The sequence below is a fragment of the Papilio xuthus genome, unplaced genomic scaffold (assembly GCF_000836235.2).
Source record: "Papilio xuthus unplaced genomic scaffold, Pxut_1.1 DF827461.1, whole genome shotgun sequence".
Lineage (NCBI taxonomy): Eukaryota > Metazoa > Arthropoda > Insecta > Lepidoptera > Papilionidae > Papilio > Papilio xuthus.
In genome coordinates, this window is record NW_013531188.1 from 887,034 (window position 1) to 914,297 (window position 27,264).

A 27,264-nucleotide genomic window follows, 5' to 3' on the forward strand; every position below is an offset into this window, starting at 1 on the left:
AATCACCAAAACTTATAGTTTTAAAAAGTAAAAAATCTCATAGTTATGTTAAAAAGTTATTAATTCAAGATTCTGTGATTCCATTGAATGTTTTCGGAATCGTAAGGTTATTCGTGGCTTACGAATCCCCGCTGTCTACTGGAAGAAATTGCTGCTGGGCCACAGATGACAGGACCATGTCAATAGGTTTAGTGTCATCGTAGAGAGATGGCGCTTCGCAGAGAATGGCGAATGTGCCGACAATCGAAGCGATGGTAAAAATCCAAAGGAACAGCCTGTCCAATACCATTGCTACGAAGCCCCAATCTTGATCTTCCTGATTAAGATAGAATATTCAAATTAATTTATGGCAGAATAACATTCTTTGTCTAATAATAAAAGCTAATTTACTTCAGGTTATTGATAACGATATAATATACAAGGAAATATTTAATTATGTTACTTAAATTATTCTTCTATCAACAGGTATTTCTGGTGTAAACTGTTTTTCAACTCACCGCATTGAATTCATCCTGCCGCTGCATGTGGTGCTGTATGAACATGACGTTGTGAATGGCCTTCTCGAGTTCAAAGGGGTACTTCTTGCGTGGGGCGACATCGCTTAAGGAATCGTCCAGGCCTGACATAACCGACGGCAGACCGTTGTACCCCGCACCCAAACTTCCAAGGGCACCGACCAGTCCACTAAATCTAGTGTAATAAAATTTTAAAAGATTAATAAAGATTGTCAATTCCTAAGGCCGTCATTAATACACCAAAAATCGAATAGATTTATGGTCGTCCAGGACGTCTTATAGTCACATGTATTTCAAAATTTGATATTTAATAGCTCTTAGAATTAAAATCATTGAAAATATTATCGCAATTTAAATTTAGTCGTCGGCAATTTGTTCTAGTCCTTTGACTGGTCATAATTATTGCTAAAACATGAATGTTCATAATGATTTAAATATGTGTGCGTGTGTTTGTGTGTGTTGTTATGTATAATACCTGTTAGTTGCAGTAGTAGTATGCAGGCCATTACATCCTCCGGGCATGTTATGACGTAGCGAGTCCGGACTGGATGCATTCGAGTTCGTCTGTTCCACCGCCGCCAAAGCATTCTTGAATTTATTCTTCTTCATACTTCTACCAGCTATTTTTTGAGCAGCCAGATCTCTCAACAGATCCTTTGGTACTCGCATAAGAAGCAACTTCGGTAGTTTTGTTATAAAGAAATTTCTAACCCACGGCGCCATTTTGTGTGTACTCGGCTTACGATAATGTACGTTTAGGATTACTATCGTGATTACCACTGACAATCCAACTAGTAACATTGTGAATAATAAATATTTACCCAATAAAGGAAGAGCTAGAGACGTGGAGGGTATGATTTCTGATATCAGTAAAAAGAACATGGTCTGTGATAATAGAATCGAAATGCTTAATGCTATTTTTTCCCCAGAATCCGCTGGTAAGTAAAATACGAGAACGGAAAGGTATGATATACCCACACAGGGAACGATAAGGTTCACAGTGTAGAATAACGTTTTCCTTCTCAATGTTATATTAAAGAAGATATCTGAAACAATGAAATGACCTTATTGACAATAATAAAAACAATTGCTTGATTTAAGAACAATTCAAATATTTATATCATCTTTTGCTATCTGTAAATCTTTGTTTCTTATCACAATGCTACAAAATATATAATTCTTCCGTTTGGATATGCAAATCTTATAATCTGCTCCATAATCCTTTGTTTCAACACGTTATTTTATCAAAAATAAAAGAAGCATGGCCATAAATTTCATTCTGTAGGTCGTTCTTTTAGCCGAGCATACCCCATACATTAGAGTGTCGGGATACCGCGCCTGTGCTAATCTCCTCGGTGGCTGTAAATTACATCGCAGCCTCGACGACGCTTATCTATGCTAAATTACTGCGTTTTACTGCCGACTTGAACAGGTTAAACGCTTGTTTTGCTAACGCTACAGAGAACACTTAAGGGCCACGCTGCGTGAATACTGATTCGCTTGAACTGTCTGCTTGATCTATTTGTTTTTAATTTGCTTTGTTTAGATAGTATTTCCTTTAAGCGAAATTCCATCCCTGTCGTATTTTACAAAGAAAATGAAAAATTTCAGAAACACTTTTTTTGTAGATGGGCTTTGAAGATCATTTAACATTAGTTAAACTGCTTGTTTGTTATTCTCATGTATTAAATATCGAGAGTCTTGTAGTTCAGGGAATCCTTCTCGCATGACACGAAATGTTAGTGTTCAGACTTGATCAGGGTCAAATATAGATATTATTTCGATAATGCTATTTAAGAATTAACGTACCTGGATATGGTTCTTGACAGCAAGGATAGTAACGCTCATGTCTTTCAGCTGGCACTCCAAGAATATCCCATTCCACAGAAGGATAATATTCACGTAAATCAATACCAACCTCCACCATATCACCTTTCTTCTGGTTTATATGCTTTAAGTCAATCTAAAAAGCATTACAGCAATTAGAGCTTTTCATAAGTTACTAATTGTTGTAACTGTTACTAATGTTAATATTAGTTTAATTTTCTTTTTATACATTTACATGTTCATACTTAACCATAATATCCAATTTGATTAATAACTTATAGGGCATTGTGGTGATTAATCGGCAACGTCGTCGTATACAATATAAATATGTAGATAATATAAAAACTGACCTGATCTCCATCGTAACTCCACGAACCGAATTTCAGGAAGCATGTTTGTTGGTCAAATGGAAAATATCGCACATCAATTTCGCAAGAAGATTTGAAAATCGCCGGCGGAGTCCACAGTACTTTACCCGTATGATGCAGCACGGCTTTGGTCATCGTTGTCACTACGTATTCTCCATCAGCGCTGTTGGGATTTGTTTAGTTATAAAGTGGCAAGCGAGTGAGCAGCCATCTGAATTTATCATATAAGCCACTGCAGATTCGTTGCATTTATTTAATGGACGGAAGATAGCACGCACGGAAAGATTTCCTATTCGACATTTCGCGGTTATTAGATATATTAAGAATGTAAAATTAAAAATACTAAGTTCTAATTCCGAAGTGGTAGTAATGTTAGATGTATTAATAGCAATCAGCTAATAGCAACCGATCAAGCCGAGGTTCGGCCCTCTCGGGCACCCTTGAATCGGAATGCTAAACCCGTAATGAGTGACAGCCCAAGCCGAGGTCCCCTCTAGGGGGCCCCTGAGACCAGTCACTCCATGGAGCGTCCACCTAAGCTCGGTGACAATAACGAAGTAACATCCCGAGCCGAGGCTCCTGAGGAAGCCCTCGAGTCTTGTTACTCATAAACGAGGTTCAGGCTAAGCGTCATCTGCGCTCGGCCACATCAAGCCCGGTGAAGCTGTAAATGTCTCTTCAAAGCAAACAGTAACGACTCAGTCACAAAAACAAAACTAAGTTCTAGATCAACATCAAGAAATAGACTTTGTATGTAGTCCTAATTTATTCAAACAACAAAATTGTCATTAATTTTCCTAACATCCTTATACATGGAAAACACAACAAACAGTTTTAAATTGAGTACAATATTTATTTCCAACTATGAGGAAACTAATAAGTGTTATAATATGTTGTAAAGCATATGTTTTATTTAATATGTACGTAATATTAATAAATTGAAAACAAACAACTATTTAGCCAAAAAGTGAAAGTATATCCGCGTATATATATCTGATATCGTCCTTCCCCCCTTTTCTTGCAAAAAAGTATGGGTAGGTGAATTCGATAGGCGAGGGAAGTTTCTCTATCCGTGCCCTTTTTTGACCATTACATCAAGCTACGCACCTGGAACCTTTCAACTAGAAATATCATACCTTGTTCATTTATCACTACTATCAACTACTTAGAAAAAACTTTACTTTTAGTAATACATCGTGATTCTTCTAGCTCGTCGACAGTCTCTACTCAGCGTGATATTAGCACGTGCGTCTCGTATCCTGGTTATGATTAATAGCCGCCTGACGGTCGTGACACAACATGATGTATCATTCGCAGTTCAACGCTTTCTTATCGATATACTCTGTCAGTTAACTTTTGCACCGGTCTTACGTCATTTATTTGATAGACATGATTTTCCAATATAATACTTTTTCTATTTGAGAGATGTGTAAAGAGGAAGTTTAAACATGTACTTGATGTTGCCATGAATCCGTCCACGCAATATTAAAAATAAAACTTAATTAGTAGCCTATGTGTTCCACTATTTTCTACATATATGCCGAATTTAATCCAATTCTGTTGAGCCGTTCTGCTGACACCTTCTAAAAACATTCATCTATGCATCAATCTATCCATACAAATATTCGCATTTATATTAGTAAGATACACGTAGATTAGAAAGAAATAAAAAAGGCTGTTCATTTTAAAGTGCAACAATATAGTACAGAGTGTTGCAAAATTGTTACGTTAGGATTATCTAGGGCTTATTTCCTCGAATAACAGAACCGTAGCAAAGCCAGAGTGCTGCGGAGATGCAATATACCTCTGGCATTATCCTGCTAATATTGAACACAAAAACAGTATACAATATTGTAAAAAATATTGGTACTTATTTCTGTTTATGCCTATTGTTATTATTTCCTGTTACTTAGAACTAGATTTTGCACGCGAATTCTTTCGCGCAAAATTAAATTAATATACAATAACATACAGACTACTTTACTCATTGCTAATGTAGCTTTCGAAAAGCGAAATAAAAATTGAAATCGGATAAGTAGTTTTTGAGTTTATTTGTTACATACAAAAAATAAACAAATCTTTTTATATTAGTATTCAGTCAGTCAACGGTCACTTCGCTATTTCAGCGATTTCAGGAGGCTGCTTGCTCGTTTGTCACCTTATGATATAAAAATATATATTGATATACTAGCTGTCACCCGTGACTTTGTCCATGCGAGATTAAAAAATATATAGTATCCGATTCGCTGAATATGCATATAAATTTCGTAAAAATCGATCAAGCGGTTCAATTGAGTATAGTAACTAACATAGTAACACGAGAATTTTATTAATAAGATGTATATTATAATTTATAAAATACAACAAAATTTCAAAGCATCTTGTAACTAAAATGGTTCAAATTATACAACGTAAATATGCCTTGGTAACAGTTGAGAAAGGACCAATGTTTAACCTTCCCGTCAGCTTACAAGCTTGCATCATTATTCACCAATGATAACGAAAGAGGGCGATACTGCGTGACGTTGATAAGCAAATTGTTTCAACGCCGGGTTTCCACTAGGAAAACATCTACACAGAAACATGGTTATCACTAATTCCTCAGTTAGTGAGAGAGTGGTAATAACAGACAGTTTTATTAGGATCACTAAGGTCCAGAAATACTTTTTTAAATTATAATTAAAAAAAAGATATATGTAGTGTCTCTGTATCGTCGACGGGCCGCGTCCGCGAAATAATACCAGTACCACTCATCCTGATGAAGGGCCCCTGATGGGCTCGAAACTAGTCGGTGCCGCCACCGGACGAATATACGTGAGTGTTTAGCCGTTTTTATATCAGTTTAATATAATGTCTCACGAAAGTTTGAATTATTTAATTGTCTCATTTATTATTTTACTCCTACAAGGCGATTGCTAGTTAGTAAAATTACTATCGTGAGGTAAACTCGAACCGTCCAATATAATTCTGTCCATATTCCACATCCGTTCTCAAATTGCTCTTATGAAAGGCAAGTAATTGGTGCATACCGCGTACACCAACTAACTTGGTCTTAGAACGTTACCTAGAACATTTACTACTAAATTGCATTGTTTAGGCCAACTTGTTTGAAAACTATAGTGCTCGGTTCGATGTAACCATGTTATAGTGCAGTACGAGTTAAAAATAGTATGCATGAGAATATTATTTTAAAGTAATTGATATTTATTACAGATTTTTTTATTAAACTGTCTATAATTCATTTAAACAAAATTAATTGGAGAAATTGTGTTTATAATTTAATATCCTTTTAAGTAACTTCCCAAATTCCTTTGCCCTTTTTTGCGTATATAAACATTCCCTTTTTTGTTTTTTACAATATTGTTGTAGTAAACAGTATCGTATCTCTTTTATAAGAACATTAACAAATGATTTTACCTTTATTTATAGTTTTTATATTACTTTAAGGTGTCTATTTAATATTTTCAGCTGGTACAAATTTCACAGACTTAAACAAAGTCTGTAATAAATTCAATAGACATTAAACATCTCATAAGTAACCTTAGCAATCACTTTGTGCTCTCCATCGTTATAACCGGTGCCAAACCACTGAACTATTCATTCCTTTTATTCATACTCCGAGCCCACAGCTATTTCCTAGCAAACTCTTTTCATACTGATTTTTAATCTTTAAGTCAAATAATATATACTCTTTTATTTACACGAAATACATAAACGCTGGTACCTCGAGTTTTATTTCTTAAAAAAAATCTATTCAAATCTAGTTCTATAAAATTGTGTCTAATTTCTATTCCTTTTTTTTTAAATAATAAATTTTTTTCGCAGTATTTTTTTTCTTGGTTTTTATAAAATTCATTCTATTATAATATTAAATCTATTTATTAATTTATTAAATTAGTAATAAGTCGTCAAATTAAGTACTACCTTTGGCAAAAAATTACAGATACTTCGACTACAATTCACGATTCTGTTTTCAATGCTTTAATAGATTGAAAACGCTGAAACTTGTACTAAAAAACATACAAAAGTACTTACTTATTATACAAAACGATATCAGGTAACCAGATATGTTCAGATGGCACGTAGAGTTCCTTGACCCCACCATATTCGTTAGGATCCCACTTGAATTTATGGTCTTCCCATTCCTAAAAATTGTATGAAATATATTGTCTACTTTAGGATCGCATTTATAAGTAGGAAATACTATATATTATAAACGAGGAGAATTTTAACCTTGTTACTAAAAATAGAGCGTTTTTCAAGCAATTGTACCAACAAACAACGTAATCCAATCATATTAGTTGGAATGGAACAAAACAATTATTCCAACTTGTTGCTAAATTTGCCAATATATACGAAATTGTACTTTTATACTTACATGCTCCAACCACACATTGGTAGTTAAAATTTGATCCTTCAAATTCTGAAACAAACATAATAAAACATTAAAATCCATTTCCACTAGTATTACGATATAAAAGTTACTCAGGACAATCGATTTTTGTTTGGCCGAACGCCAAGTGGTTCTCCTAGCTCATCAAAATGAATGTGTAGGCATCGTGAATAGTGTCACGTACGTTGAATATCAAAATGCTTTTATTAGGTCGTATAATAGGGGAGAATAAAATACGAGTTAAGATGTTTTGCACGAAAAAAATATTCTTATTTCTAGGTAAACTAAAAGATTAATTTAGTTTCCTATTCTTAATTCTATTATCGCTAGTTATTAGGTAAGTCATATATATGTTTTAATGCTTTTTAATTTGATCTGTAAATGAAAACATAACCGATGAAATTTAGGAAACAATTCAAATCGAATGAAACTTTACCCTTCAAAATTGGTCAAGTAGTTTAGACTACAATTAATCATCAGCTCACTATAGGTCCCAACCGAGGGGCTCGGAGCCTACCCTAAGTTAAGGGTGATTAGGCCATAGTCAACTACGCTGGCCAAGTGCGGGTTGGTTGATTGTACACATATCTTTGACTTTCTTCTCAGATATGTGCAGGTTGCATCACGATGTTTTCCTTCATCGTAAGAACGTCGGATAAATGAACATATGTAAATCGGAAATCGAAAAACATATTGGTACATGGTGCGAACTGTTCGCAGTCCGACGGCTGGATTCAGACTGTTCTGTGTGCCGACTACCTTGCAATAATTTTATTTATTTTATCCAAATTTACCAATAGTTTTTACACCTACCTTGGTAATAATCAGTTGTTTACAGATAATAAAACGGTACGTTATGGCACTAATACAGAGTACAAATACATACGGAATACGCATAGAAATATAATAAAATAAGAAAAAGTCGATACATTTAAATAATTAACACAATGAAGAACACAAAAGGGCTTTGACATTCCATCGTCAACATTACGTAATAAGTATTATAGATTAAAAAAAAGATGTCGGATAATAATCACACCATTAAAATTCTTTAAATCGTGTTTGTATAAAAAGGCGTTATGTCTAACTAAAAACATTTTATCCACTTTAGCGAGTCCCCTTCGTAGCCCCCATGTTTAACATTCCGACGGCGACCTGTTAGAGAAATGCGCGGAATCCGACCGCTCTGAAACTTTCAACGTAATCTTGTGGTAATGTATAGGATGCAAAGAGCCTTGCCTTTATAAGTCTCCAAAGAATTGTAGCTATATTTTATTTATGAGTTAATTCTATTTAGGTTATATTTTACACAAATAAATTAACGGGATTAATTACAAAATTTATACCCGGCTAATTTAGGAGAGTAATATTCGAGCGTATGTCTTTTCATATGTGGGTTAGATGTGTTGATACTATTGTGATCTGTAGATTAATCAACTGCGGAATAAGATACAATGCATTCGCTTGGAAGCGATTCCATAACGAATATAAAAAATGTATAAAATTAACGAACACATGACTTATCGATAGTTTTTGTTCATGTACTCGCCTCAAAGCGAATGCATTTTGTCTAACCCCGCTGGACCAACTTTGACGATTGATGTGTCATTCTATTCGTAATCTTCTTCTGACTGTCACTGCAATTTTTTTTTAGTTTATTTAACAGATAAAATTATTCGTTTTGTTTGAGGATTATATTATAGATAGTTGTATTTGTATGTTTAAAGTCATGGAGTATGAAATGTTTACAGTTGAATATACACTACGCCTGTCACCTCGTTAGCAGGTTAAACACAGAGTTTAATTAGTGAAGAGGTTTGTTTTAAATTCACAGAGGGTTCTGTGAATACTAAATTTAATAACCCTACATTGCCACTGACTTTGTAAGTGAAAGTTATTTATTTTACACTTGCTAAATCTGCTTTAGTCCTGTCTCTTTAGTTAGGTGACTAATTAATTTTATTTTAAGATGTAACTTATAATTTTTATATTTAACTTTCAGTCTGCCAGGCCGAATCAGACGTAATGTGTTGTTTCTGTGTGTGTTTTCTGATCAGTTAGGAAGTTTATTTGGCCTCGTCAAATGAGGCCTCTCCCTCTCGGTTAAAGTTGTGAGTTGTATGTTTGTCTATGTGTGCGTGTGTGTAACTTATGATAGAGGTAAGTAGTACATAAATTTCGAATCTAAAAAAAAAACACCCTAGCGTCCTTCAATTTACTGCATGCCCTAAGCAACAACTTATCCCTGTAGCATTTGCATAATCTACTACTGACCAATTGGGGCGAAAGAATAGCGGCCACTTATAGAACCGCGTAAAAATAAAGCTCCATTTCAAATTCATGCAAGATAATAATTACATGTTAGTAAGTGTTAAGTGTCAAATTAGCGAACGGCCACTCAAATTTGCCGAAATAGCGAAGCGACTGGTGCTCATAGACATAAGAAATAGCAGATGTGTTGTCTACCTCTAATCGACGGACGACTGGACTTACAGAAAGAGAAATTTCCCCTTCCTATGCATGCCCTCCTGCATACCATCCAATTGTCCTTCCCATCCCTTGCTTACTTAAAAGGGTGGGAAGTGTAAGACTAAATTAAGACATTCGGGACACGCATCATCAGATGAAACTGTGGTATTGCTACCAGTTTTGCGCCTGTCTTAAGTGTGGTCGTTGTATTTGAAGTGAGCCAACCTATGCAACAGATGTTGTACGCGTCTACCACTGTTAAACGACAAGTTTATCTCTGTTCCATAAAATGTATTGTGGGTTTTTAAATGATGAAAATTTTTATTATTATAAAATTAACGCCTACATACACGTGTACATACTAGGACGCTACGTGTGTTACCAGGTTTTTGCCGCGTCTTCGTCCTCTCGGAAGTTAAAAAAAATATTAATAAATATAGATTTTACTGAGTGATACTGTAGATTTCTAATAGTAAAAGAATTTTTGAAATCAGTCCAGTAGTTTTTGAGTTTATTTGCTACAAACAAAAATAAAGAAATACAAAATTTTATCTTATTTTAATTATTTTGGTATAGGTTTACTACCAACATAATGTTATACGGTATTGTTTTTGAATGGTTTGAATTAAGTATTTTTTTAATATTAAAACACAACTTACCAGGTCAATGAGTTGAGAGAGACGCAAACCGAGTTTAACGAGGACAGTGTTATTATTTTTGTCAACCGGTCGTATAAGTCTGTTGTAATTGCTCAATAAGTCATCGTACAGTCTCTTTGCGTCCGGATTCGCGTAAATAACACCACATGTTGCAAATAATACGATAACAAATAACTTAATCATTACGTACAGTTAAATTTCTCGTTTTAAGGTTATCAAGCACTTTTACCTAAATATCTTTATTTAATTTATACTTTAACACTTTTTATCAATCAATATAAGTAAATATTATAATTTTAAGAGTAATTTGTATGTTTTTATATCGATCTTACGAGATTTTAGTATATTTTTGACAGGTCCGCCCCGGAGGACGCGGCGACTGTGGCGCCACGACTGGCGAAAAGCGACAACTCGGTGACTCATTCTGCGCCGAAGCGAAATTTTATTGCTAAATTGCTAACAAAAGCGTAGCATGTAATATTCAAATTCCCCTTTAATATTAAAACGTGTTAAAATGAGTTAAGAAATTTAATGAATTTAAATCAAATAAAAACTACTTCAATAAACACGAGCATTAAGAAATTAAAAGCTTCTTTTTGGTCGTAATAAATGAAGTTTAAATATTTTAATTGAATTAAAATTTAATCTATATCACCTTATCTTACTTTTACATCTTACTAATATTATAAATATTTGGATGAATGATGTAAGAACAAATCTTATATATCTTTAAATGAGCAATTCTTGTATATATATATAATTGGAACCTCGGAATGGGCTAAAACGATTTTCATAAAATTGAGTATATAGGGGGTTTCGGGGGCGATAAATCGATCTAGTTAGGAATCATTTTTAGATAATGTCATTTTATTAGTGTTTTATCGATAATCAACTTAAACATAAACTTAACTTTTTGTATCGGTAAGATCGAAAAATATTATTCATATTTCATCATTTTATTAGTAATTCGTACTTTAATATAATTTCCAAAAAACACAATTTAAAAAAAATACCGCGCAAAGCTCGGTCATCCAGATTCTATGAACTAATTCGTGACACTATCTATAGACTACACAATATCCCTATATAATGTTTTGTAATATATTTTGGTATATTAATATCAGTACACGCGCAGAACTGCATTGCGGCCGACACGCATTACGACTAGAATTATGCATTTACTGCTTCAACAAATCCTACTTTTAGTTCGGCAAATTTTGAGCTGCTTTTCTAAGTACTTGTTTATTTGAGAATGAACTCATATAATTTTAATAACATAAGCTATTTTAAGTTAACTCCGTACAACTGTAAGTTCTTGAAAATAAAACAGTCTGTTAATGTCTCGCCCTCATAGATATGAGGCGTAATAAATTGGAATTTCATTCGATAAATATATTTCACTAGCGATCGACCGCAACTCCGTCCGTGAATTAAAAAAATATATAATTAGTAGCCTATGTTTTCCTCCAAACTATTTTCTGTATGCCAAATTTCATTGATACCCGTTCAAACGTTGTGGAGATATCTTCAAACATTCATCTAAACATTCGCATTTATAATATTAGTAAGATTACTAAGACGTAAGCTGTAAAAAAGTCGTTGCTATTGATTGAATTAAATAGCATCGAATAAAAAAGCTTAACAAATTATTTGTATATTTGAATTTGAACTTTTCCATTCTCAATGTTGAGAAAGGTCATAGTTTGAGCTTTACAAACATTGAAACTCTTGTTTCCTTTGTTTAAAAGAATACAAATTTTGTAAAACTCAACTAACATGTAAATAAAGAATTTCGTCACGTTTAAAATATTCAACAAACTACAACAAACCCCTTAAACTAATTGGTGTATTTTAAAGCTGGATTTTTGTATTTTCCTCTTTGGTAAATAAGTTAAAGAATTCGTATAGTAAGCTCCAGTCTAGAAAATCTCGTGTCTGAGAAATGATATCGCTTTAGTGAGGCAGAGAAGCTGATTTGTCAACTGTAACGTTGCCAGGGTACGTGAAGTTGACGGAGAAAAGATTTATTAAATGTTGTCATTATTTTGTAATAGTAAACTGCTCGTTTTATCTTTTGTATACTTTAAGATTTTGAGTTAGTTATGTACAAATACATCGTGTTATAAAATATAAAAGATAAATTTAATTATTGTGGATTACCACTGTTGTAATACGTGTAGTGAAACATATTGTCATCCCTTTCTTTCTCTTTGAAAATACAGAGTTAACAATATTGTTTATTACAAGTTTAATGGCAATGGAATTGTAGGATTAGATACATATTTAAAGGATACTAAATGGCTGGATCGACTACACAGAAGACAGACGTTAAATGGAAGCAATTCCAAGATTCGTCTGAAGAGTGTGAACGGCGGAGGTCTAGTTTAAGTCCACGTTCCTTTCCCACGAAATAGTAGAAATAATAGGAAGGAGAAGAGGATTTTACCAATAATGGGATGCATTCAAAAGGGAAATATCCGCATTCTGTGCGTCCCCTTCTCCGTGTGAAAAATGAACCTTTTGATTTAATTAGATGTGAAATAATTTTTTGCAATTGAATTGGTCGAAATTAAAGGAATGTGCTGTGTTCAAAGTGCGCGGCAGTGTACGCTGCAATGCGGCGAGATCAGTACATTACTGCCTGTTGTGAATTATGCAGTTACCGCATATTCGCTAGCCCACTTTGTGACTGGATTGGATTTTATTAGGCACTTTAAATAGCTGTTGTCAGCGATTTTATCTGTGTAGAATTAATAATAAGAAAAATAATGTTAACTTCATGCATTTAGTTATTTAAAAAATTACATATCCACGGAGATTGTATTTTTTCTGGTAAGAAATGTTTTTTATCTACGCATTTTTTAAACATAATAAAATTTACTAAACCAGTCAGGGCGAGGGGGTGGGAGTCACAGCTGCACATGGTGGTGAATAATAATACTATTTACTTTCATCATCTTAATCCATCATCTATCAAAGGAAATTTTATTTTGACATAATTCTGAAATACTGTAAATACTTCAACCGTAATGACGAGTCTATCGAGCGTTAGGTGGTGCAGTGGAAAGTGAAGGGCACCAGATCACGGAGAAGTCCGTCCATAAGATGGACTGACCAGATCAGAGCGGCTGTAGCTGTCCCCCTGCACCGATATACAAAAAAGGTAGAAACTGGAGAGTAGTGGCAGCGACTCGTGAAACAGATAAATACCTGGCTGGAAAGACAGTAGCGTCGAAAAAGAAGAAATACTGTAATTATATTAACAAATAAAACTAAATGTTAGAATTTTGATAGTACAATCTTAACTATTTGCTATGAAAACAATTGTATACCGTCAAACGTATCCTAAACAAACAAACGAAAGTAATACGTTTCAATTGAGATTTGAAAACATCGAAGAACTGATACTAAACGATTACTTATTCAAATAGCAATAGTTCACGGGACGAATTCATATTTATTCTTACTGTATTTGATTTACGAGATATCTGTCTGTATATTCCAACTTCGATATTACTTGCCTTTATCTCGTATAATTTTTAAATATTCGCTATAAATCTTGACAATGAATGTTATAAAATATTCAGATTTATCTTCGTATTGAGGTATTAAAAAGACTTACTTCTTTAATAATAGTGCAGTAAAATAGTAGATACGAGGCTATAGATGTATACCTATATGTATTGCATAAAAGTTTCACGTTTACCGTAGGTTTCTGAGGCCAAAAAATTCCGTTTAAATCATATAGGTTTTATCTCTGCTTTTTCAAAGATGACGATATGTTTTATGCAGTGGTTTTGGTATCAGAAACCCATGGTTAATTGTGAGATCATTTACGTGTCATTAGTTTGCGTGAAACATACACCGGTGTAATGTAAAATTTTATACCATATTGGAGAAAATGCAAAATTAAAAAGTCAAAAATACTAAATATTCTTTGTATTTCTTCTCAGATATGTGCAGGTTGCATCAAGATGTTTTCCTTCACCGTAAGAACGTCGGATAAATGTACATATGTAAATCGAAAAGCATATTGGTACATGGCGGGATTCGAACCCAAGGCCTGCAAGATCACTAGTCAAGTGCTTAAACCCCAGAGCTACCGATGTTTTGTTATTATAGAAATAATAATAGGTGACCCTCTATTAATTTGTTTTATAAAAACTCTGCGTACAATTCCGACCAAAATTTGCAACTGTATCCATTCGTCTTTTGTTTTTAAGAATTACGTCGAATAGAATCTGAGGATATTTATTGGAACCTATAATTTGATTGGAAAGTCTGTAAAGTTTTATATAATACAATCAAAATTTTCATCAACTATTTGTTTTATTGCGATAACAATATAAGATCATTTAAAATATAAAACTTTTCAAAGTAAATTTGCACTTGTTGTGGAAAGTTTGTCTAGAGTCGATGTATTAGCATAAAATTTGAATATTTCACATAAGCGTGCTGAATTCATTGTGTACTTTGATAAGCTGAAATTGTATGAATAATTTAACATATCACAAATACTTGAAATGTGCGGACGCTTCGTTACTTATGTATTTATTTTTAAAAGTCAAATTCTTTATATCATTGCTTTTCATCAAAAGTAGTACAGTTTTAAAATCGCATTACATTATTATATCTTACAAATATTATAAATGCGAATGTTTAGATGGATAGATATTTGTTAGAAGGTATCTCCAGAACAGGTCATTGGATCTTGATGAAATTTGCTACAGATGTATTGTAGAACATATAGGTTACTTTTTAAGGTTTTTTTTAAAACATCTGTTTTTTTTTTTTAAATTGATATCTTCACATTTATTAATCATCATCAAAATTTACGTGAATAGGAGAATAAGATTCGTTAAATATTATAAAAAAATTATGCCCACTACTTTTAGCTATAATATTAAAGTTTTTTACTCATCTACGATATACTAAAGAAACCAATATTATGGAAACAGACTAATGTATAAAGGGCTAAACACTTACCCATATGTCCGGTGTGCGGCTAGTTTCGAAGTTATCGGGAGCCCTTCATCAGAGTGCGACTGCTATATCACGGATCTCATGTCTGAGTGTAAAAATTAGTCCGGGCACCGGACACCGGACACCGTGAGTGTTTAGCCGTTTATATAAATAAAAGTAATTTTCGTTTTTGTAAATAGCTATATGTTAACTATCTTGTGTCTATTATTGTCACTTTCTAGCTGTAAGTCTACCATGTAAGTAAATAAATAAATAAATATATTAGTTTGTTATTGTGTCTCGAGAAAATTTAAATGAAAACATATACTCCATACTATATCAGACGAAGTTTTAGTTTAAACTGATATATAAACACGGCTAAACACTCGGACGCGGCCGCGAAATAATAACAGTGCCACTCATCCTGATGAAGGGCCCCCGATGGGCTCGAAATTAGTCGGTGCCGCCACCGGACGTGTATACGTGAGTGTGTAGCCGTGTTTATATATCAGTTTAGTATAATGTCTCAGGAAAGTTTGAATAATTTAAGTTTTAGTTTGATAGAATTCACGAAAACATTTTTCATTAGATTTAATATTCACGCGTCTAATAGTATATTCAAAGTGAACGTCTCGACTACACTTAATACTTTCGTACAATGAAAACCTGAAATCATTTCAATAATTCATAAAGTTTTAATAGCCAACGCTTTTCGAGTTTCGTACTACTAAAATTTAATGTATTGGTCTCGAGTTTGCGAAGTTTCGATAGGGTTTATAAAGTTTTGCAATATTTTTTTTTCAAGAATACATTTTACATTTTATAATTAGTTTATTTCTTTTATTTGTCGTTCAATTTAAATAACACAATAACTGACTACTATGTTTAAAGCATTAGTTTTAATATATCAACTTATATGAAAGAAATCTTTTAACTTTTAATCGTAATTAGAAGAAGAAGAATAAGAATAGAATATTTCACAAAAACACGTTAGAATAATATACATTGAAGTATCTGCAGACCTTGAACTAGGCTGAGCCTGTATCTCGGGGCCTAGGAGTACACTAGCCAGGAACAAAATAACAGTACGTACATATCATGTAAAACTAAGCGTGATATTATGAGATACAATTCGGAAAATAAGAAAATACATGATGACATTAAAGTAAGTAATTTTGAACTGCAAATAATATCAAAGGATAGCATGTGTGTGTATGATTATGCGTGTGAGTATGTGAGAAAGTGTGTATGTGTGTGTGTGTGTGTGTGCTAGTGTGTGTGTGAATTATAAAATTATTATTAGTAAACGACTTATAACAGTTTACATTTCTTTCTTCTTAATTATTTTTTAAGTAACTTAATAAATATCCTTACGAAAATAAGACAATTAACCTTTGAACTGCTACCCAAAAATATTTCATATACAAAAATGTTGCAGTACAATTTTTCTTTATCAAAGTTACTGTAAATATGACGCCTTCCAAACTTATTCGCAGATGTGTTCAGAATTTTTTTCATACATAAAACATGCGGGGCCGTGAACCCAATAATATTGTATATTGTTTGACGTAGTCGCTGTATCGACCGAAATAATGATAAAAAGAACCTTTTCAAAGTATTGGATCAAAAGTACGTGTTGTGAGGAATTTATTGTAACTTGCGTTAGTAACATAATGGTCAAAAGGAAAAGTGTTTTAACGAAAGCTTTTGGTCATTGTATTAGTGTGTATGAAGAATATTAGAATAGTTTGCTTTTAGAATACATCGTTTTTTTATATCATAAGGAGGCAAACGAGCGTGCGGCCACCTGAAATCGCTAAAATAGCGAAGTGACCGTTGCCCATAGACATACGTAATTGCATATGCGTTGCCTTTAATCGACGGAGGAGAGGATGCACAGAAAGTAAACATTTTTATATATCCTCTCATCCGGAAAGTCCACTTTCACTTCCCATCCTTTTCATATAAGAAAAAGGGTAGGAAGGGAAAGAGGACTAAATTAGTCTTAGGGACGCACACTCATCAGACGAAACGCGGAATTGCTTCCACTTCACGCCTGTCTTCATCGTATTTTTTTCTAATACATAAATATCTAAAACCACGTCTTTTTTAGACTTAATGTAAAGTATGATATAAAATAAGAAATTATTGTATTTTAATATTATTATAATTACTTAACCAAAGACATAATTATTTAAAATAAAATTTAGAGGATCTTTATAACAATCTTAGTCGTACATACAATTATAAATATAAAAAATTTAAGAAAAAAAGAAAACCAATTTAAAAAAAACCCGAACAAAATGCACTAACCAGTAACAATATAAGATCATAAACACCCTCAATAGTGAGAAAATTCTCTTCTTTCTTGTAATATGTCTATATTGTACAATTATTATTTCGAAGTCGATAAATATTATAATATTGTCGAGATGCAACCTGCATATATCTGTGAAGAAATTCAAATATATGTGTGAAGTCAAACCGCACTTGGCCAGCGTGGTTGACTGTGGCCTAGTCACTCCCAACTTAAGGTATGCTCCGAGCCCCTCGGTGGGGACGTATAGTGAGCTGATTATGATGAAATATTGTAACGTTAGAAGAGCACAAATTCAGTAAAAGCTTCGTAAACGTGTTAATATCGTTTATAAATTCTCGCAGTTTTATTTTACAGTGTAAAATACCGTTGAAATTGTACGGACATCTGCGTCACAGGCTTGTACCTGAGCGCCGACCCTACGTAACTCAATTACCCTGATTCTGCAGCGATAGCCCCGTGTTATTGCATTTGCAATTGCGCTGTATCGTTTGAGACTATTGCATTAGCTTTTTACTTCGTTTTCATTTCTTATAAATTTTGCTATCTTAATAATTTTTTCACGATGATTAAGACAATATAAAACAACTTTTTTTGAGTGTAACAGATTTATGAATAGGTAATTTTATTTAATATGTATTCAATAAAGAAAGCTCTTAATAAGAATATATTGAGGTAAAGGTGTGCGAAATGATTTTTCCGGTCATGGAGGTTGTTAGATATGGTGCTTTGCACGCGTGGGTTCGAATCCCATCCTCGTCGCCAGAGATAAATATGGTGAGTAACAGAAACAACGCTTGCTCAGTGCAGACTGGTTTATTGATGTCACGTCCACTTAGCGGTCGGGCGCAGCTGACCGTTCCCTTACAAGCATGGTGCATGCGCATACACAACAGAGGTCATGAGACGTGGTCGTGGAAAGAATTGATATTGAATGTGAATGGCTACAAAGGTTGAGGAAGACCAAGAAAATATTAATGTAAAGTGTTAACAATGATTTGCATAAGAGAAGGGTGAATTCAGAATGAGAAGTACATACTGTGCGGACCTTCCGTAGGGACAAGGGCAGGTTGAGACATTTTAAATGGAAATTACTAATCCCTGTCTACATTTCTAAGTTAAAACGCAGGATTTTTTTCTAATACCACTACTTATCAATACAGATGTTTAAATATTACTATTAAAAGGATATTTATATCTTATATATAAAATTCTCGTGTCACAATTTTCGTTCCCATACTCCTCCGAAACGGCTTGACCGATTCTCATGAAATTTTGTGAGCATATTGAGTAGGTCTGAGAATCGGCCAACATCTATTTTTAATCCCGCACGGACGGAGTCGCGGGCGACAGCTAGTTATCATATAAATGGTTATTTTATGTATAACAAAAACTTACAAACTTGTGTCTTATTTATTCTGGAATCTGCATTGCGGTGCACTACGTTTTCGTACTGTGAATTATAAATAAGCTTTACGTTGACGCGACGTATTTAAAATCAGGATTTAAACAAATACTAAGGGCTTGTTTTACAATGCCCGTGTGAGTCCTGAATAAGGTAATTGGAACTTATTTGTCAAATAAAGTCGTTAGGTTTTCACAGTTTACAAATAATCTGCGAAACGTAATTTATTTTCACAGAAAGTTCACTATACCTTGTCTACTCTTGTCTTGTCTTTAATTTATTTCTTAGTTAATTATCCAGTATTTTATATGGAAATTGTGAAACAGGCTCTGAATGTCCTACATTATACTTTATTGCAAAATTAAATACAGAAGCGGTAAGTACATCTATTTATAAAGGTGAGTCTCCGCCATTGTAACAAGAATGTTGCTATCTCTTTCAGTCTCTATAAAGAAGAAAGGGATGACGATATGCAGATCTTACGTCTGTTAAATTCACGTTTACTACACTTAAATTATACATTTTTTACACAGTGTTAGTTTGAAATGAAGGATTACAGTACAAAGAAAATTTAATAAGAAAATGTTTTTGAGGTCACTAACTTTGATATTATCTCTTTGTAGACGTTTTCTTGTGATTTTTTTTAATAGTTAGCGTTAACTGTGCATGAAATTAAAGCTTATCTCGAGACGTTAGCCAAGATTAGATATGGTATTATATTTTCTTTGTAAAATGCCGGCGACGAAGACGCGTAATTGTTTTCCTGTTTCTATGAAAAAGGATAAAGAGCTTTTAATTTAAGATTGAAAAAGGTCGAAATTAAATTCTGTGATAGTAATGTGGTTGCAATCTAACCTACCTTCTGTGTATTATGATACAATTTTATGATGTGTACAGAAAAATAATTATTATTGTTTTAATACTTAGGGTCCATTATCGAACAGCAACCGTATGTATATTATTTTGAAAAGTTACGACCTAATTACATTTTTAGTCTCAATTCACCGAAAAATGGGTGGAATTTTAACTTCCTTAAGTGTACAGTCAGCTGCATAAATATCGACACACTTATAACACTTTAGATACTGGTAAAGGTGTTAGGTTACAAAAATAAGCGCTAATTCGTCAATAACACGTTATCATGGACTGAATCAGAAGCATATGGACAGAAGCATGTATGCATACTTAAGAAATTGAACGCGTATTAGTTTAAAGCTTTGTGTATTAATATTTATGCAGCTGACTGTACATAGGAGGCTTAAATATCTAATATATTTCAGGATTACTTTCTATAACTTAAATATAATAATAATAATAAAGCCATTTATTTCCTTACAGATAAATCATACAATAAAATTTATAATGTAACTACTTTTTTTTTAACTATCTGTAGGAACCCCTGTTCGGGTAAAGGCCTCCTCCAATGATGCCCAATTTTCTCTATCTTGAGCCACGTGTGTCCTGGTAGTGCCGCCTACTTTCTTTATTTCATCATCCCATCGTGTTATCGGTCTTCCTATTCCTCTTCTTCCTTGCGGTCCCTTCCATAAAGTTGTTCTAACTGTCCATCTCTTATCTTTTAGTCTTGCAATATATGTAATAGTAAGTTGTTTTTTTTTTTTTTTAAACTAAATAGTTAAACTAAATAGTTAAACTAAATAGTTAAACTAAATAGTTAAACTAAATAGTTAAACTAAATAGTTAATAGTGATAATGTAATACCCATTACGATGTTATAAAAGTAACTTTTATGAGCTGAAAGGAGCAATATATAAAATTAATTCAATTTTTTCATAATCTGTAAGACGCAGCCGGCGGCGGCGGCCGTGGGATCAAATTTAAAAGGCATTTACAATATTAACGATGTCATTCGCAACTTTTTTCTTCAAAGGAAAATTGAGGTTAGAATGTACTTTCGAAATTCGTTGAGCGGCAAATAAATTAGAAAAACAGATAAAGGTCTATTTTTCACTATTATTTTTAATTCTGAGTAATAAATAAATTATAATTTCAAACTTAAATATATTTAAAAAATTTAAATATTAGAAAAATTCAACGAATTGCATCATTTTTATAAAAGTAGTTATTAAACAAAGTTGAAAACAGATATAGTATTTTTTATCAACAATATAATGTTTTATCCAATAGTTGTGACCATTTTTTCACAATTTTTTCCTTATAAATCCGTCGCAAGTTCAATTAACTTCCTGGGTATAAGATTTCGTTTGCTACGTGCGGGATATTTCTTTTGATATTGTTGCCGAGAGTCCACTTTCTTTTAAAAGCAATAAATATAATGGCTATCCGATGAATTGAAAGCCAATACCCGCCATTTTTGATTCGATATCAGAGTGTTACAGTTATACGTTCCAATTGCGTTATTCTTTTTTCGAAAAAAAAAACAAAAAAGAAATTAATTCATATTAATACTGAAGCGAAAACTGTATTCTCTTTTTCAAGAAAATGGTACAAATTCTGCATGAAATCTGACATACTTACATTTAATATAAATAAAAACTATATAAGCTATTTAAAATCAAAATAAAATCTTTGTGTATTGTGGCCAAAATTAAGCCAATGGGCGACTATTAGTAATACGTTATTGGCTTAATAAATGTTTGATTCGTTTCTATGCTATTGAGTGCAAAGTAAAAAAAATGTGATTTCATAGTAGACCTAAGTAATATCTTCAAGTATTTATTTTTAAAAAGAACGATTATCATAACGAATGAATCAGTAAAAAGTTTTTACTATATTAATTCAAGCGAAGTTACAAAACTCGAGAGAAATGACGCGTTAGATTTTATTAGCGCTCTGGGCCCAGGCGCAGAACGTGGTTATTAAACTTTGACTATAACCGAAATTATGTCGGATTTAGGTAATGTTGGAAATATTAAACGGCACTGACAAAACTCGTATTTGCAATTAAAAATAGTGATAACACATGTGAGCCTAGAGAATTTTACTGCAAACTGTCATTTTTGTAGATCTGTCAATTTAATTATTGCAATCCATTTATTAAAACTCAAAAACATTGAACATAATCATCATCAGTTCATTATATGTCCCCACTAAGGGACTCAGAGCCTACCCTAAGTTAGAGGTGACTAAGGCCATAGTCAACCACGCTGGCCCAGGGCGGGTTGACTTCACGATGTTTCCTTCACCATAATAAAAAAATGTTGGATAGATGTACATATGTTTATTGAAAAATGAAAAACACATTGATACACGGCGTGATTCGAACTCAGGACCTGCAGATAACAAGTCAAGTGCTAACCCCCGAGCCGCCGACGTCCTATTTGACATACACATATGTCAATAGACAAGACATTATGAACCAATTTGTATGCAAAAAAGTACTGTACGAATGTGAGAGCTTTGGGGAGTTAGACAAAGTGCATTCGCTTCAAAGCGATTCCATAGCGAACTTCAAAAATGTATGGAACTGACGCGCGACAATCACGTGATTTATCGAATGTTATTGTCAGTTCTATACATTTTTGAAGTTATGGATTCGCTTCGGAGCTAATGCACTTTGTCTAGACCCTTTGGTTATTTAGTATGACACTTGTAATTGATATTTTCCTCTCTACAAGTATATTGTATTTGAATCTATTAATTAAGGGGTATTACTGAGGAGATGTAACTTTAAGGCGAAGCAACCAAACACTAGTCAAATTAATTTTCATGTTTGAAATAATTCAATAATGTACTAATTAATTCATTTGATTGTAACTTGCTCCTTTCGATGGGATAAATTAATTATGAGTTATAACTTCCGTGGCGGATGCTTCAAATAAATTAACGCTGAAAGCCAGAGCTAAATTATAAAGTAACGAATGAATATTAAGGTTAAAGAAGCCTGATTTTAATTAACGGATGTTTTAAAAATAATTATCGTAATAATTATGTTTAGCTATTTTTTGGAACACTAATTTAAATTACTTATCTTTAGACTGCTTTTTAAAAATCTTCTCTTATGATTTGTAATTAATATATGTATGTAAGCAATTGCGTATGTTGCAATTGGGCAACGGCCACTTCGCTATTCAGCGATTTCAGGTGGCCGCTCGGTCGTATGCCAACTTATGAATAAAAAAAAAATCTAAACCAATTAAAAAAAAGATGATTAAGGTATCAAAAGTGAGAATTGCATTAGTAAGAAAAATCTTTAAGTACTTTTAAACATTATTAGTTAGAATCAATTAGAGCAAATGGCGCGGTTTTGTCACCAAGTCAAGTGTCAGCATGATTATTGAGGAGACAAAAACGTTGACATTTTAATAAGGCTACTGTTGTGCCAGTACACCGGCACAGTGTCGGATTATCGTTCTAACAGTACAGAATGTCCTAGACTTCAAATTGTATATTTTATCTATATCTAACGCTCTTTTTGAGCATATAGAAGCTGATCTTAAACCTAAAATAAATAATGACATTTGTCTAATGTAAATTTTTATTATTATCTTTTAAATTTTCATTTATTTTACATACCAAGGTATTATATTGACGCGTTTCTCTCGGTCTGTATTCGTAACGCATCTGGCTAGTTAAAAGTTTTAAACGTGTACGAGGGTAAGCCGCAAAACTTTGTTAACAATGTGGCTTATACTAAATAAGGCAAATTCCAAATCATTATAATAATATATTTCTTACAATTTGTGATATAAAAAAAAACAAAAGTACACAAGCCTAAATTATTTTATATTAAATTTAAAAACAAAAAATCCCGACGGATATATACGTCCTACGGTAGACTGAGAAATATGAATCTAACTATACATATCTCTTGAAAATAATTTTTCCGATTAAGCTATAAAATATAGCAAAATCAATATACTATTCGTAAGAAAAAGTTAGTGTTTCTATTGAGTACAAAATATAAAAAAAACTTACACATTGAGTTATATTTGTTTATTTTCTTAAAATTTGCATCAAAACAATTATTGTTTTAAAAATGTTTTGAATTCTTTTATTATTTCCTTCTACTGATTTGAAATTGTTTCTCAACTTGCTATTCCAGTGAGTGCCGAAGCGACCCATTGACTGCGTAATTGCTTTCCTCGCTTCCAATAATGGAGAAAACAATAACTGTTGTTTTCCCTCTAAGAAAATATTTTGCTTGTATGATAATTACTTGCAATTAATTCTTTCATCTTTGTTTTTATGTAAGTAAATAATTAGGAATATTCGTTTGTATTTTTTACAAAAAAAACATTGTGATATTCACGAAATTAACTTTATTAGGAAAGTGTCGAGTATATTTATAGACATTATTAGTTAAAATGCTTTGGCGCGAGGCGCGCTTTCGTTACCAAGTCATGTATCAGATTGATTAGTAAGGGGACATAAACGGTGATGTTTGTAAGGCTAGTGTTGCGCCGATACACCGGCACAGTGTCGGATTTACTTCCTAATAATATGTTCAAGTGTACATATTATTTCGAAGAGTAGTCTTAAATTTAGGTCTTTTTAAATGGGATACAGAAAGTTGCTCCGATTTTTTTTTATGATTTTTTTTATCTTTATAGAATAGAGTAAATGGTTGATTTTTAAGTGTAAACTTAGTTTAGCAATCATTTAAAATTGAAGTTGGAGCTCGTGCAATTTTAAACTTTCACCAGACTGTAACGAACAATCTTGCGGTTGAAAGTTGCCCATCAGTGAGCGATGCCTGATTGATTGCTTATTAACAACTTTGAGGTACTAGTTGCGATATAGACTCCGCTAGAAATTGTAAGCAATTAAGTTAACTGTGTATACATCAGCACCCCTGACTTCGGGTAGGTTCCGTGCCCTTCATTGGGGACGTATAGTGAGCTGATGATGAATTATTATACATACAACTTAATCGTGTGTATATAAAAATATATATGACGTCATGTTATAGTTTTATTTAAATGAATCAATAGTTTTAGAGTTTTACTTGAAAGTTTATTTCATTCGTTAGAATCTTATGAACAAACGCGTTTTCATGCAAGGCTGCTCGATATTTTCATCACGTGCGACGTAGCGTTTAAGTCACTTTTAAAAATGGCCAACTACTGTGAAAGGCAATATCGAAGTTTATTGGCAGATAATTTGGAATTGAACCATTAGCTGGCTACGTGTTACTTCTAGAAAATAAAATAAGAAAAGATTTCACTTTTATTTCATAGCTCACAGATTTAAGATGAATGTCGTATTTTATTTATATTTATTTACTAGCTGAATCGAATGTCTTTTACCTTTCAGTTTTACATAAAAATGATAGCGCAAACCAAAATTCTCTTTAAAAAAAACAACATGAGTTAAATTTTATTAGGGTACAAAAATTTCACAGTTGGTTCTGTAAAAATATATATAAAACCTACTTAGTGGTATTTGACATTATGACGTAGATAAGGAGCGCTAATGAGGTGACATAATTTAGTTTGATTTATTCCCACCGGTTAACATAGCCTTATCGGTCTAAACTACTGCCTATATTCAGTTTTTTTTTTAATCATTGCTTATTGTATAGGTTTTGTAACAAAGAATACAGCAGTGTTCGTTTCATTTAGTGTGAAGTTCGCGTATTGTGTAACTACGATTGTTTTAAAGTAAAGCTCGGCTTGTGTTATCACGGGTCTGGCTTTAAGCCAGTTCTAGTGTACTACATTGCCAATTTTTTACAAATTGTGAATCTGATGTAGATAACTGGTTAAAATAAAAACATTATGATTGCAAGAAATAGATACGTAGTACAAGTAAAGTAAAGGAAAACTTAAACATAAACTTAAAACAAATTAGGTCATCTTTTTAAGATAAGACGATTAAAAAGGTTATGCAAAGAATTTAACTAAAAAAAGAATTGTTATGATTTTTTAAAAGATTTTCTTTTGTAATTATATTGGCACTCAAGAACCCAGAAATATTTTTTTTATTGATTTTAAATATTAAATTCGAATAAATCAGTCAATTTAAAATTTAACTGTACTCATGATAAGCCGTACTACGGCATCCATTTGATACAACAAACGCCATCTGTTGATAGACTTTGAATGATTCGACTATCCTCAGGTAAAGCAATGAATAAATATTATCAAGTCTGAGTATTAATGTTTAAAAATAATAAGAATATTTTTTTTATTTACACCAAAGTTAACGTAGCATGTTAGTCTAGCATACTTTAAAAATAGTATGAGATTTGTTTATAATCCTCATAAAATATTTAATGGTGCTCCGAACCCACATAGAGTATTATAAAAACAGAGATAAAAGATTTAATATTCATTAATGATAATTATTTTAACCATGCAGAACGCGTAGAGTCGCATAATAAAGTTACATTTGTCAATAACCCATACCTATCCAAGACTAGATATGTTTTTATATCTAGCACTGGACAGATACGGGGCATTGACAAAACCACCGTTCAAGTGCTATACCAGTCGAGTGATCCAGCCTCCGATTTTGGAAGAGCCGAATCAAGCCCGATGTGCAGAGCACTAATGTCAGATTTATATTGTTGTTTTTATACCTGGAGTCATTAGAGACCAAATTGCAATACTTGATCTCCAATGCCTCCAGGTTGCCGAACGTTGCTCCGTCTCGGGGGTATATCAATCAGGGTGAGTAAAACACCACCGTGTTTTAAAATACTAGTAGCGACGTCTGTTGTCGGATAGCGTATTATAAAATCAAGCCTGCGCAGTACTGAAGGCTTTCAGGGAGTTCAGCGCCATTCATAATGTGGGCGGGAATTTCAAATGAATGTAATAGAACGAGTAGCAACAATTTTAACGCGCTTTTAGTATTCTATATAAAAAAACATCCTGTAATATTTCTTAGATCTATTAGAAAACATCGTAAAATATGTTTACAAAAAAAACTTATAATTTTATACTTTTGTGGTTTTTACTAACATACTGTTCGTATTTTTTTATATTTTTGGTCCTGATTCGATACGCCTTTTATAACATCATTCTAATATAAACAAATACTATTTTATGAACTCTTAAAACCTAGTTATAAAATTTTATAACATATTAATAAAGTACATAAATCGTAAAAATTCTTCTACACTATTTCTTTGATAGTTTTATGAGACAGTTAAAAACTTAAAAGTTATATGATGCGTAAGATTAAGAAGTAAGATTTTATTACCATTATGGGGTTAAATTTATAATAATACTAGCTATGGCCTGCGACTCCGTCCGCGCGGGATTAAAAATAGATGTTGGCCGATTTTCAGACCTATGCAATACGCTCACAAAATTTCATGAGAATCGGTCAAGCCGTTTCGGAGGAGTATGGGAACGAAAATTGTGACACGAGAATTTTATATATATGAAGTCAACATCATTTCTTTTACGAACAAACCAA

The 27,264-nt window shown here is 32.8% G+C and overlaps 1 protein-coding gene across 1 annotated transcript; it reads right to left on the reverse strand.

Moving 5' to 3' along the window:
• On the reverse strand, positions 1–10,492 carry nAChRalpha2 (nicotinic acetylcholine receptor alpha2). The gene is made up of 8 exons (XM_013314546.1): positions 10,232–10,492; positions 7,089–7,133; positions 6,746–6,855; positions 2,693–2,873; positions 2,325–2,478; positions 991–1,561; positions 498–690; positions 1–316 (listed from the first exon to the last, which is right to left on the reverse strand). Exons 1-8 carry the CDS (start codon positions 10,412–10,414, stop codon positions 119–121), a joined length of 1,635 nt encoding a protein of 544 aa, XP_013170000.1. The 5' UTR covers positions 10,415–10,492; the 3' UTR covers positions 1–118.
• Positions 10,493–27,264: the final 16,772 nt, after the last annotated feature.

What these genes read in the sequence shown, in the direction of transcription:
- nAChRalpha2 (XM_013314546.1), bottom strand. Translation starts at nt 10,414, where the DNA reads ATGATTAAGTTATTTGTTATCGTATTATTTGCAACATGTGGTGTTATT. An exon ending in GGAGTTACGATGGAGATCAG is followed by an intron (nt 2,479 to 2,692) that starts GTCAGTTTTTAT and finishes AATGCTTTTTAG; the next exon opens with ATTGACTTAAAGCATATAAA. An exon ending in ACTACTACTGCAACTAACAG is followed by an intron (nt 691 to 990) that starts GTATTATACATA and finishes TTATTACACTAG; the next exon opens with ATTTAGTGGACTGGTCGGTG.